The following is a 14,011-nucleotide window of genomic DNA, read 5'->3' on the forward strand; positions in this document are numbered from 1 at the left end:
AACACAACATAAATAATTACATTGTTACTTCAGCATAACCTTATATGTATTTTCCAAATAAACCATTTATATTACCAAAATATATTTCCGTATTCATAGTAAAGAACCTCCCCGGAAGTCGATATTGTTGACGTTGCCCAAACCGGAAGTAGCAACAGTCAGAAGACGAACGGTATTAATAGAACAAATATAATAGAATTGTTTAAATATAAACAATACAGTTACACATCAAAATTATTATTATCAATAAGTATTAAGCGAACGAACGGGCTTTCAATTGCGTTGCTATCTGCGCTAGCTTGAATCCAGCTCGTAACGGTTGCTCAAGTTTTGATTGTGCTTAACCTAGCTTAACCAAGCTAACCGTAAAGAAAAAACATAACGTTTCCCCGTCAAATTGACCAACAATGGACAGTTTGGAAACTCCATACGAAGACGACTCGGCGACGGATTTCATCGAGTGCACGGTGAGTTTGCTGACCGTGACTTGACAAAAAAAAAAAGAACTTGGTGTTTGACCAATTGTGCTAGCTATGCTATGTCGCAAGCTGCTCACGTGCGCTCCTTTTTTTTTATTATATATCCTCAGGTGTGCGACAAATCCGCAAGGGGCCTGAGTTTGTATAAGATACACCTGACGACGCAGGGACATTTAAAGGTACGATAAAAATGATACGATAAGCTGCGAAATATCTGCTGGAAACGTGAGCCAAATGTGTTGTAGCTTGGGCGACCGCTTCCGGTTATTGCTGTGTAAATAGGGTGAATGGTGGTTGGTAGGTATTGATGCCCACTTTAACGCTTGCATTCAGGACATAAGAACATGTGCATTTAAATGTCTCTTAGGGCTAAAAAAAAAAGATGATTACATTGGTTTTGTGTAGCAAGATAATAACAAAGCAGTTTCTTACCCTGGCACCATGTTCAATAGAACAGCAGTGACGTAACAGATAGGGTTCTCTACATCACTCTTTTTGCTTCCTGAATGCAAACATTGCTTAAACCTCCTTGGCTATCAGCTCTTGGCACCCAGGCGAAGAATAGTCACCTGATGAAGACAATATGTGGCCATTTTGGAAGCAGTTCTTCTGCTTTTTCTTCTTTTCCATGGAGACCTTTTCCCTTTTCTGGGTCATTACCCCCAACCCAGCCGGGTAATTCTTCTGGTTGGTGTTGTTTGTCAACAAACTGATGTCTTTGAGTCTTTGACTTCACCCTTGTTCTTATGGGAGAACCTTTCTCATGTTGAAGATTTCCTAAATATGTCTTTACCTGCAAACATGGAGGACTTGCAGTGTTTCCCACAGGACTGCCATTTATATAGTGGCGGGTGGTGTCACCATGACATCATCATATAAATTGCATCATGTGTTGTGACGCATGTGCATGTGATTGACGTGGACGCTGTAGGAGAGAGGAATAACGTTGTGGGGCGGACAAATAGCGAGTAAAATACAAAAGAATATTCCTCTGTCGCCATAGAGACGAGGAAAAGTCTGTAGATTTGAACAGGTAGCGCCGAATTTATTTAGCGTTTCTTAAACATTTGCATTGTTTTGTTATTCCATCCATCCGTTTTCTACCGCTTATCTTCATTAGTGTCACAGGGTATGCTGGAGCCTATCCCAGCTGTCTTCGGACCCTGGACTGGTGGCCAGCCAATCACAGGGCACATATAGACAAACAACCATTCACACTCACATTCATTACCTATGGACAATTTGGAGTGGCTAATTAACCTAGCATGTTTTTGGAATGTGGGAGGAAACCGGAGTACCCGGAGAAAACCCATGTCCAACGGAGATTCCAACTTCTCTTCCCCTTCTCCCGACTGTGGGGCCAATATGCTAGCCACTTCCCACCGTGCAGCCTATTTTCTTTCTCTGATTGCAGTCGTTTTTGTTGATATTATTTTTTAAAACATGCCACAAATACTTTACTGTGTTTAAGAATTGTTGTTTTGGCGCTACAATTTGCGTGTCTCAACCTGTCCGAATTGAGATGGGACGTGACGAAGGAGGATCAGGGTCAGTTGCTGAGATGATTGGCTCACAAAGCAGTCATGTGATTCATTCGGACAATGAAGCCGTTGGTGTTTTGAACGTGTCAATGGGTGCTAAACACATGGAACGCGCCTCTAAACAGATGGACCCCCAGCTCAAGTTGTACTGGTTTTAGTGTTTTGGTAGTATTTTGGGAGGTCGGTAGGTAGCTCAGGCGGTAGAGCGACTGGACCCGTAAACGTAGGGTTTCCCGTTTTGAATCCTCCTTCCTCCAGCCCAGTCACTGCCGTTGTGTCATTGGGTAAAGACACTTCACCCACACAGCCTCCAGGGTCACTCACACACATGGACCACGATGCTGACCTAGGACCCGCATCCGGATCCGGTCCCCGCCCATTGCTGTTTAAACGCAGACACATTTGGCTGAACCTTGTACATGTGACAAAATAAAGATCTTTCCCTTTTCTTCCAGTATCGGCTGTTTAAGATGTCTCACGAGTGCACTGATTGACTTGTTGCTCTCCTTTCATTCCCGGCAGAAAGAGGAAGCCGTTGTTGCCGCGGGTAAGTACACCTTCCGTCTTCAGGCCCTTGGAGGCTGTGATGGCCTCACGTAATGTTAGCTCACTCTTCTTATGTAAGACGGTTGAAAAGAGACAGGTAGAGACCTTGACGGTAAGTCGTTGTTGATGGCTTTTTACCAACATCTACAGAGGAACCGCCTTGGAGTTGCCACACCCCATCACCTCACCCTAAGTAATTTTAAAGAAAGCAGCATTTCTTCCCTAAAACGAGTCTTGTCAGCCGGCGTTGTCAAGGTCAAGTTCATGAAATCCACGCCGCAGCAGCTCCACGGACCCACACCGACCAATCACAGTAAATACAGTAGCTCATTTTGGCCCCCGTCTCGCTATCATCTAATTCCTCCATTCCGGGGGATCGGCTGGGCACCCCCTCAGGTAGGGCGTCAGAAGCTCTGTTATCCGGGAGGAACTTTGAATGGAGCTGTTGCTCCTCCGTATTGAAAGAAGACGGACTGGGTGGCTCGGGTGTTCAGACCGCATCCTGGATGCCTCCCGGGAGGATGCCTGGGGAAAGACTCACGACGAGGTTGAGGAGACTACGTCTCACAACTGGCCTGGGACCTCCCTGGGAGGAGCAGGACGGAGTAGCCGAGGAGAAGGAAGTCTTAGGTTCTCTCCTTCAACCCTGGATGAGTGGAAGAAGATGGACGGAGGATTTGCCGCCCCCTTTTGGCAAAAACACCAGGAGCATTTTTTGGTCAACAAACCCAGTCCGTTGTCTGCCTTTCCACCACAGCTTGGAACATTTAGCAAATGGGAACCCGGATTAGGAAAGGAAAGTATCCGCATTGCACCCCCAGTCCAGTAGGTGGCAGTGACAAGAAGACCTCAGCTTTGCCTGCTCAAGCGTTCCGTTGCAGTCTTTCCACCAGCTTTGGAGTATTTTAGGTTCAGGAAACCTGAAACCTGGATTGTCTTTGTGCCAGTCCGCCAATGACTTTTATGGATCATGAACAAGACACTGAACAAACACCGTCTCTTTCCCGATCTGTTGTCCGGAAGTGGACCGATCAACAGACGTTCCTTGTTGGCTTTTCTACCGCCGTGGGCTGAAAGCTAGCACTTCTTCCTGGAGTGTTTCAACTAGACACAGTGCCACAGTTTGCCACCCGGACTTCACTATCTTGATGATGATGATGATGATGATGATGATGATGGAGACGAGCCCCGTGGACCCATTATGGATGTAGTCCAAGCAGCTTGGACTACAAACCACCGTCATAGTCTCTGTCGGCGACGGTTTTCCAAGCCGTGACCGACACAAGTCGGCAACCTTCCGACTCTTGAGCTTTTCTTTGACGGCGTTCTCCGTCGCTCAACAACGGCCTAAACTTGATCTGCTGGCTGTGCAGAACGTTCAAACTCACTCATCTTGCCCATTGATCATTGATCATTAATCATTGAATGCCTGCAAGGAATGATTAGGTGCAATACTTTTGTTGTGGCCAAGCACGCATCAAGAAGTTGGGTGATTCCACTCGGAATAGAAACAATCCTAAAGCGTCTTTAGTTAGCCGTTATACAGTGGAGACCTTCAGCGTTTGCACTCATTCAGATCTTTTATCCAAAAAAATGTAGGCAGTTTTTCCTGCAGCTCGTTCACCCCAAGTCAGTAATTTGATGAATAATACGTAGCACGTACTTGACACTGACATCACTTCCTGTGGGAGCAGCAGCTACCGTCAGCTTTCTTCCAACCTCGCCTCAAAACTCACAGCACGGTGAAGACGTTTTAATATACGATGGTAAGTCCTTACTGGAATGGCAGCAATCAAGCCGCGTGGATAATGGATCATGCGGCTTGGAGACATCTTCTCCGACAGTCCAGACCAGGGGTGGGCAAACTACGGCCCGGGGGCCACATCCGGCCCGCCAAGTGTTTGAATACGGCCCGCCCAATCTTTCCAAAGTATTTAATTTAAACTCAACATACAACCTGGCATCATGGCCTGAGCCAACCTTTTGATGGTTTTATCAATTTCGTTTTTTGACATGGTCTGTTGTTTACAAAGTGCTCCTGAAAAAAGGGACACAAGCACATAATAATAATAACAATAATTATTATTATTAGATTATTATAATTAGTATTAGAACTATTATGATTATTATAATTATTAGATTATTATAATAATTATTAGAACTATTATGATTATTATAATTATTATATTAATGCTAATTATTATATTAATTATATATAATATTATTGTTATATTTGCATATTTTACATAATAATATAATTATTATTTTAATTTTAATGTAATTATAATATTTTATTATTTTTAAAATATTTAAATATAAATATAAAATAATAAATAATAATAGCAGATTGCATGACAATTTTACAGATACAATAATACCAGGTGGACTGTTATGTGTAAAATATATAGTCTGCCCCCCCCCCCCCCCCCCCCCGTAAATTTTGTCATATCAATGCGGCCCGCGAGTCAAAAAGTTTGCCCACCCCTGGTCCAGACGATCCACGTGGTTGACCCTAGCGCTGGTTGCTCTGGAGCAGGGGGGGGGGGGGGTCCAAAGGGTTTTTTGTAGTGAAAAAGGAAAGGATGCGACTTTTTCACTTTGATACATGTAATTATGCTAACAAGTTGGATATATTTCATGAAAAGCTTTGTCATATAGGTGAAAAATCTTATTATTATTATATTATATTATAATTATAAGACATCTGGGATAGGCTCCAGCAACCCCCGCGACCCTCGTGAGGAAAAAGCGGTAGAAAATGAATGAATTTTTTATTTTATATATTTTTTAATTATTATAATATTATTATTAATATCAGCTTCATTCTCTGCTTTCCCCATTTTTACTTTTTCTTTGTCAGTGTTATTTTTTGTAATAATATAACTTTATTCCCTTAATATTTTCATTCCCGCCAGAAACGTTTTTTCCAATCAAATTTTCCACAAATTACAATGTTTTTCAAATAAATATTTCAGCTGCATGCTACTAAAAGACAATTTTTACTTTATTGTTTAATTTAAGTGTGGGGCATATTTATGGCCTGGTGAGTGCGGGGAGGGAACAATGGCAATTAAAGAGAAAAAAAAAACAAAACTCATTTATTAAAAACAGAAAAATATACAAACTTTTTCAGTGCTTTGGTTCCGATTTTCTACAATAAAAGCTCTGATAAAACATTCCACTGTTCTCAAATATCTTAATTTTTATTTTTCTGCACAAAATAAGATGACAAATAAACAAATCAAGAATAAAGAAAATCAATCAGTAATAAATAAATATAATAATAATAATAATAAAACGGCAAATAATAAAAACTTAAGAAACCACATATAGTTGGTGGGTAGACAAATGATTTTTTTCCGATTAAAATGAACAAAGCATTATTAGAGCCCTGTAGACATGACAAAACACGACTATAGTCACATTTATACTCTTTTTATTTACAACATATTGCGCAACTGCAGGGTCTTGAGACACATGCTAACTCGCAAACTCGACAGCTAGCGACCTAAACGGTAGCCTTCAAGTTATTTCCTTTAAACTTAAATAGCCAAAAACTTACCACTTCCACACGGATAGGGAGGATAACTATTAACAGTTATTTAACCTTTAACATGAACATGAATCAAACGTAATCATTTTTTCTGGGTACATGATACCATACGGCATCCATATGAAACTTGCGCGGGCCGCACTAAAACATTAAACTTTCATATCAAGGCGGGGGCCTCAAACTAGTGCCGTGTGTTTGAGACCCCTGTTTTAAGCCCTTTAAGTAGCATAGATGTACTGTATCCTGTCACAGTCAACCAAAGAAGACGTCTAGGCCAGGGGTGGGCAAACTTTTTGACTCGCGGGCCGCATTGATATAACAAAATTTCCGGGGGGGGGGACTATATATTTTACACGTTACAGTCCACCTGGTATTATTGTATCTGTAAAATTGTCATGCAATCTGCTATTATTATTTATTATTTTATATTTATATTTAAATATTTTAAAAATAATAAAATATTATAATAATTAAAATAAAATTAAAATAATAATTATTATATTATTATTATGTAAAATATGCAAATATAACAATATTATTATATATAATTAATATAATAATTAGCATTAATATAAAATAGTTAATAATTATTATTTTAATTTTTATTATTATTATGTGCTTGTGTCTCTTTTTTGTTTAAATGAAATACTTTGGAAAGATTGGGCGGGCCGTATTCAAACACTTGGCGGGCCGGATGTGGCCCCCGGGCCGTAGTTTGCCCACCCCTGGTCTAGGCCTTTTTAACGTAGCACAGAATGCATCCTACCTCCGCTCTGTTTTAATGTTCCTTTCTCTGACTCCCTCAGGCGGCGGTGTCCGAGAACGCAGCGTTCCGATGTTTAAGGACATTTTACACTACCTGGATTACCTGAAGCTGGATGAGCCCATCATCGGTGAGTCACACAGCGGACGCTTTCCGGCAGCTCTTCCCCCAAAAGTAATCACCCCGCTCTGCTCTCCCAGGCTTGAACTATGTGGAGGAAGTGTACAGACACACGCCCAATTCCGACCTGGGGCCCAAGTACACGTGCATCCTGTGCAACACCACCGCGCACCTGCCTGAAATAGTCAGTCACATCATTGGACGGAAACACAGGCAGAAATACATGGTACCGCAACAAGATGGACGTCTTTTTTTTTTTTTTTTTTTTTTTTTTTTTACATCCTAAATCCAAACATCTGCTTCTGTGCATGCAGGAGTCCAAGCGTCCAGACCTGGTGACGTGGGACAAGGACTCTTTGATGGCGCAAGGGGGGAAGATGATACGCACCCGAGCTGAGATCATAGAGAGGCAGGATGGACGCGGACATCCCGTGGTTGGACACGCAGTCTTAAGTCTATTTATTATTCCACAGCCACAAAAAAATAACACATTTATTTGTCTTCCAAGCTCTTGAAGAAATGGGAGAACGTGGGGCAAGAAATGTCAGGTAAATACAAATGGAGAACCTCCTTGATTGTATGGAATGAGGTCTTTTTTTTGTGTTACGCCAGAAATCCACCACCTGCTAACGCATTGCAAACCAACCTGGTTACTACCTTCTAAATCCACTTTTAAGAGCTCTCCAGACATGAAAACACCCCATAGTCATTGTTACATTCTGTTACCCTATATCAGGGGTGGGCAAACTACGGCCCGGTGGCCACATCCGGCCCGCCAAGTGTTTCACTATGGCCCGCCTGTTCTTTCCAAAGTATTTTATTTAAACTCAACATGCAACCTGGCATCGTGGCTTGGGCCAACTTTTTGATGGTTGAGGTAGCTGCTTTATCAATTTCGTTATTTGATGTGGTCTGTTGTTTACAAAATACTCCTGGAAAAAGGAACACAAGCACAATAGTAAAAATAATAATAATAATAATAACAATAATGTTGCTGTTAATAATAATATTACTATTATTATATTAATATTGTTGTTAATAATATTAATATAATAATAGTAATAATATTATTATGATTAAAAATAATAATAAACAATATTATTGTTATTATTATTATTAATATATAATAATATATTATATAATAATATAAATAATAATTATAATATATTATATTATATTATATAATGATAATAACATTACTATAACTAATAATAATAATAATAATAGTAAAAATTATAATAATAACAATAATAATGTTGTTGTTAATAATAATATTACTATTATGTTAATATTGTTGTTAATAATATTAATATAATAATAGTAATAATATTATTATTATTAAAAATAATAATAAACAATGTTATTATTATTATTAATATATAATAATAATAATATATTATAATAATATAAATAATAATTATAATATATTATATTATATAATATATTGATAATAACATTACTATAACTAATAATAATAACAATATTAATTCTAATAAAAATAATAATAATAATAACAATAATAATAATACATTTAATTTCTAATACACTTTACATCAAAGAAATGATATATAGCAGATTGCATGACACTTTTACATGTAAAATATGTGTAAAAATATAGGTGTAAAAATTGACTGTTACGTGTAAAATACTATATCCTGGAGTCCTGGACCAATCAGCTTTCGCCACTTCTTTAATACTGTTTTAATACCAGGAGAATGAATTATGGGAATAAAGTCATAATTAAAGAATAAAGTTGAAATAGTTGGCGAAATGAAAGTGCAGCAATTGAAACAGATGTAACTTCATAAGTCAAAAATAAAGTCAAAATATCAAGGAAAGTCAGAAAAACATGTAATATTATGAGGAAAATAATGTCATTTTAGTAGCATAGAGGTGAAATATAGGAAAAAAGACATCATTTTTAAAAGTCATAATATGAGTGTCAATTTTTGAAAATTGGGTTGAGAAAAAAAAATCATTTGTGGGATTTCAAAAGTCCAAATATTACAAGAAAAACATTTACAAAAAAAAAACAACTACACACAATAACCCACCCAGAAAGCTTTCTAGATCTTCTAGAATCTGCATCTATTCTAGCTGTATTTCCGAAATGCTTTGTTTGAATTTATTCCATCCACATCCCGCCTCTGGACACACCCACTCCGCTGCGATTGGTCCCACTCAGCTTGTACAGCTAACTTGTACCCGGGCATGCCCATATAAGGAAGTCTGGGGGTCACTGTGATGTCACAGTGTGCCAATAATAGAAAAGCATCATAGTCCCATTTAATGTCCTGTTCTCTGCGTAGCGCCCCCAAGACCAAGGCAGAACGGCAACCCGCAGAACCCCCAGGCTTTGTTCCAACTGGATCTCCCGCAGGGTCCACCCAAGCGCCAGGACTTCCCGGAGTCGCAGCACGGGATGTTGCCCCCGGACCACTCTCACAGGACTTCCTTCCCCCCAGCTGAAGCCCGCGGGCCCGACGCCGAGAGACACATGTACCAGGAGGACGACTGGCAGAGGGACCTCAGCAGGCGACGGGACCTGGATTACCGTCAGCAGGAATCGCAGACAAGAGGCGTGGACCCCAGGGAGCAGGTGCCCTATGGCGGGTGGTCCCAACGGTACCCAGACGAGGCCCCTCCTTACAGACGGACCCCACTGGAGACGAACACAAAGGAGGATGTAAAGCATATGAGTTCCTCTGACTACCAGCATCCCAGCTATCAAGAAGATGAGCACCGCTGGTCACATGACCCAAGCGTGAACACCATCGGGGATCGATTGAGGCTCGGCTCCAGTATTCCGGAGCCCCCCGCGGGGAACCTTCCCTCGCTTCCGCACATGGAAACGCCACGCCGACAGGTCAGAGATTACAAACACGGCGAAGTCCGCCAAGGTGAGCTGCTTTCCAACTCCGCGCCGTCGGGGTGGAGTGGCCCCGCCCAGACGCCGAGAGAGGATTCCCGGAGCATCTCGGACATCCCGGAGCCTTTCAGGCGCTTTATGAAGTGGCCCGGCGACAACGACGATGGCGGTGGCGGCGAGGCGTGCGGCAAAAGAAAGAGGAAGAGTCGCTTCACAGACGCCACGGCTGAGGAAGTGGAAGTGGCGCACAAGATGTAAGTCGTCACTTACCCGCGTCGCTGTTCTCACTCCTAACCTTTGACCCCTTTTTTGGCAACAGTTTGAACACCGGCTATGAGCCCCCAGACCCCCAGCTGAGAGCTCATTCCAGGCCAGGTGGCAGACCGTTTGAAGCCGAGACCCGCGGTCCCATGCGGCGTCCCGACCGCTTCTTGGAATCACAGGTAGCCAACCCCAAAATAAGGACCCATCTTACCGTGGTATGGAAACGTTTGGGTCGACTAATTATTGGAACACATGATTAGTTTGGTGATGTCATTGACCTTTGACCTGCATACACAAGTGAAGCCAATCATGAGGAAGGGTATTTAAGGAGGCCGATTTCAAGTTGCATCTTCTCTGCCTCAAAACAACTGTCACATGACCTGAGAGCAAAGATCGTTCAACATCATGGTCTAGGGGAAGGATACAAAAAGGAACATCTGGAACATGACCAGGGGTGCCCAAACGTTTTCATAGCAATATATGTAGCGCTTACCTTGTACCGCTTTTCACCTCACGCCTTCGCCCTTCTAGGACTCGGGTCACTCTGACAGCCTCCAGAATGACGGAGCTGAGAAGGAAACCGTCTTCGATATGCTGGTAGGAGTTCCATTTATTTGTTACACTCAATCTTCTAATTACACCGGGCGTGGCAGAAGTCCGTCCCGTGGCATATTCTAATATATAATTTAACAAAAGAATGCTATGAGCAAAAATGTAGTGATGCGGCTCTTTTACGAGAATAAAATATGAAGAAAACGGTTGTAATTTCATTTCACAAGACTTAAGTAGTACTATGAGGAAACTATGTTGTTTTAGTAGCATAAAGCTGAAAAAAGGTCATTTTTAGTTACAATATTATGAGAAACAAAACAAAGACTAAAGTTGTCATTTTTGGAAAATTAGTTGGGGAAAATGGTACAATATGGGAATAATGTCAAAATATTACGAAAAGAGAAAATAGAAGTAAGAAAAGTGGGAAAAAAATTTTTTTTAATTAGAGAAAAAAAAGTTGTATTCTAACCAGAAACAAACTGAAAATATATCCACAATATTATGATGAAAAACTTCATTTTAAAAGCTTTTCTTAAGACTTAGGATCAGAAACAAAAGAAAAATATAAGTTTTGGAAAATTTGGGTGAGGAAAAAGGTTTTAATACTAGGAGAATGAATTATGGGAATAAAGTCATTCATTCATTCATTCATTTTCTACCGCTTTTTCCTCACGAGGGTCGCGGGGGGTGCTGGAGCCTATCCCAGCTGTCTTCGGGCGAGAGGCGGGGTACACCCAGGACTGGTCGCCAGCCAATCACAGGGGAATAAAGTCATAATTAAAGAATAAAGTTGAAATAGTTGGAAAAATTAAAGTGCAGCAATTGAAACAGATGTAACTTCATGTAGAGTAAAAAATAAAATTCAAGTAAAAAATAAAGTCAAAATATCAAGGAAAGTTAGATAAACATGTAATATTATGAGGAAAAATAATGTCATTTTAGTAGCATAGAGGTGAAATATCATAGAAAAAAAGACATCATTTTTAAAAGTCATAATATGAGAAAGACAAAAAATTAATTTGTCAATTTTGGAAATTTTGCTTGGGAAAAAAATCATTTGTGGGATTTCAAAAGTCCAAATATTACAAGAAGAACATTTACAAAAAGAAATTCAAAATATGTTGATTTTTTTCAGCCAAATAAAGAAATAATATTAAGAAAAATAAATTATTTTCTAATGGGAAAACAGGTGTCATTTTTACCAGAATAAATTTGTAATATGATATTTTTTTTTGTCTTGAAATATACAGTATATAACAGGGGTGCTCACACTTTTTCAGCATGTGAGCTACTTTTAAAATGACCGAGTCAAAATGATCTACCCACTACAAAAATGCAAAACATCTATTTATTTTCAAATGTATTGAGGATTATTTGTACGTACAATGTATGTTGATGTACCTTACATAACCAAATGAGCCAATATTGCAAAACACACATAATTAACTATTAACATTTTTTGTAATTACCTGAGTTTACTTTGATGACTTGCACTGAATTGAACCAGCCAGGGATGCATAGTCCGGACAGTAGCTGCTGATAGCCAGCCTCAAGCACACTTCCAAATGTTTATCAGTCATGGATAATATCCGTATCATAATATCCGTATAATATTCCATATCCGTATGGAAGTGATATGTTTTTTGCCTTTTTACTTGGTCCAGTTTTTGCCTTTTTACTTGGTCCAGCTCCTTCACTCATTTTAGTGACCATAAACTTTAGCGAGGGCTTAAAATCTAACGCAATTCGCCGACTAGCTTAGCACTTTGCATCGTTGTTTACGCATGAGCGGTGACCTAAAGGTCAAAATTCAGTTGTCATCTGATTGGTTGTCCTGTATGTCAATCAAGTAACGGGGATGGATGATAGGCTGACATCGTAAGTTCTGCTGCACTTAGAGACGTTGTTTGATTTGATTGGTCGCCCGAAGGGCAACATTCAGTTGTCATCTGAATGGCTGCCCTGTATATCAATCAAGTGACGGCATTGATGCTGGGATGATATTTTTTTAATGTCACGCCGCGATCGACCAGCGATCGACCAGTACCACCTCCGCGATCGACCGGTAGATCGCGATCGACTTAATGAGCACCCCTGGTATATAACATCTTGGTATTTCTACAAGGGTTGCTTTGCAAGGTTGCATCTTTCCATTTTTCACGATGTGGCCCTGGCAGGAAAACGTTGGGACACGCCTGTGTTAGTGTTGACTTGATCCTGTCTTTATTCTATCAGAACGACATTGAAATTGAGAACGTGGAAGAAGCCACTTTCCTCAAGAACAAACTGACCAGCCTTCTGAAAGAATTCAAGGCTTTAAAATCAAAGAAAAATGAGGTATGTTAACCCCCCCCCTCCCCGAAACCCCAATTGGCTTTCTTCAAGCATGACATCTGTGCTTTATGTGCTGTCATACAGCAAAAGAGTCCAACTCCGCAGATGTCCACACAGCTCCAGCACAGGAGGACGCCTTGGGGAGACTCCGACTTCAGACGCACAGAGGAAGACAACCGGGAACGAGGGTGGAGGACGCACGAGACGAACGTGCACGACGGGCAGCAAGACTACCAGCATCGTATGCGCGGCGAGCCCACTGCCTCCGGCAGAAGCCGCTATGACGGTACTTTACACCCAATGGCCACAACATTAGGTACACTTCAACCAACGTTTCTTTTTTTCCTTCAGACGTTTCCGTCTCACGTGAGATGTACCCAACACGTCGTCCGGACGAGCTAGCGCAGCATCCCCAGCGTTTCCAGGAAAACACTGCGGCGCACCATGACCGCCGACCTGTCTCCCAGGGGTATTTTGACCAGCGCCCGCCGCTGCCTCACGACATGGAACGAGGAGTCTTGATGAACCGTGGCCCTCAGTACTCCAAGAGCCTAGAAAAACTCACCTCCACTCTCCTGGAGCTAGTGTCAAGAAAACAGCAGGAGAAGTAGTAGTACACCAAATTGTACATACTAAATGGTATAAATGGCATCTACCATCATGTTTTTGTCTTGCTTAAGCAGCTCGTTTGTTGTTTGTGACAAAGGTTTCTTGAAGACTGAAAATATTAAATATTTCCCATGGCAGCTATTGTTCATGTGGTTTATTTTTATAAATATATTATATATACATATATATTTGTTTTTATTATTTATGCATTTATTTATTTATTTATATTTTTATAAATAGCTGGAAAATGCAGAGATTATATTTTTGCATGTTAATATAAATTCATGACATGCTAAAATGTAAAGCTTAATTCTCAGCATTTCCAGGAATTTATTTTAAAAAGGAAATTATATGTAAATAAAACTAATTATTTTGTTATTA

General features: G+C 40.4%; 1 protein-coding gene across 5 annotated transcripts; it reads left to right on the plus strand.

The window, feature by feature from the left end:
* The first annotated feature begins 121 nt into the window (after positions 1 to 121).
* Positions 122 to 13,760, plus strand: LOC131101764 (uncharacterized). Of its 5 annotated transcripts, XM_058047111.1 has the most exons (13): positions 122 to 467; positions 590 to 658; positions 2,543 to 2,567; positions 6,926 to 7,012; positions 7,083 to 7,228; positions 7,317 to 7,436; positions 7,511 to 7,550; positions 9,312 to 10,125; positions 10,191 to 10,314; positions 10,667 to 10,732; positions 12,923 to 13,024; positions 13,106 to 13,307; positions 13,373 to 13,760. In XM_058047111.1, exons 1-13 carry the CDS (start codon positions 408 to 410, stop codon positions 13,630 to 13,632), a joined length of 2,115 nt encoding a protein of 704 aa, XP_057903094.1. In that variant the 5' UTR covers positions 122 to 407; the 3' UTR covers positions 13,633 to 13,760. The 5 variants fall into 5 exon arrangements, with proteins under 5 accessions (XP_057903094.1, XP_057903096.1, XP_057903097.1 ...); XM_058047113.1 differs by lacking the exon at positions 2,543 to 2,567 and having other exon boundaries at positions 395 to 467; XM_058047114.1 differs by lacking the exon at positions 122 to 467 and having other exon boundaries at positions 615 to 658; positions 2,476 to 2,567.
* The last annotated feature ends 251 nt before the right edge of the window (positions 13,761 to 14,011 follow it).

The sequence above is a fragment of the Doryrhamphus excisus genome, chromosome 14 (genome assembly GCF_030265055.1).
Source record: "Doryrhamphus excisus isolate RoL2022-K1 chromosome 14, RoL_Dexc_1.0, whole genome shotgun sequence".
Classification (NCBI taxonomy): Eukaryota; Metazoa; Chordata; class Actinopteri; order Syngnathiformes; family Syngnathidae; genus Doryrhamphus; species Doryrhamphus excisus.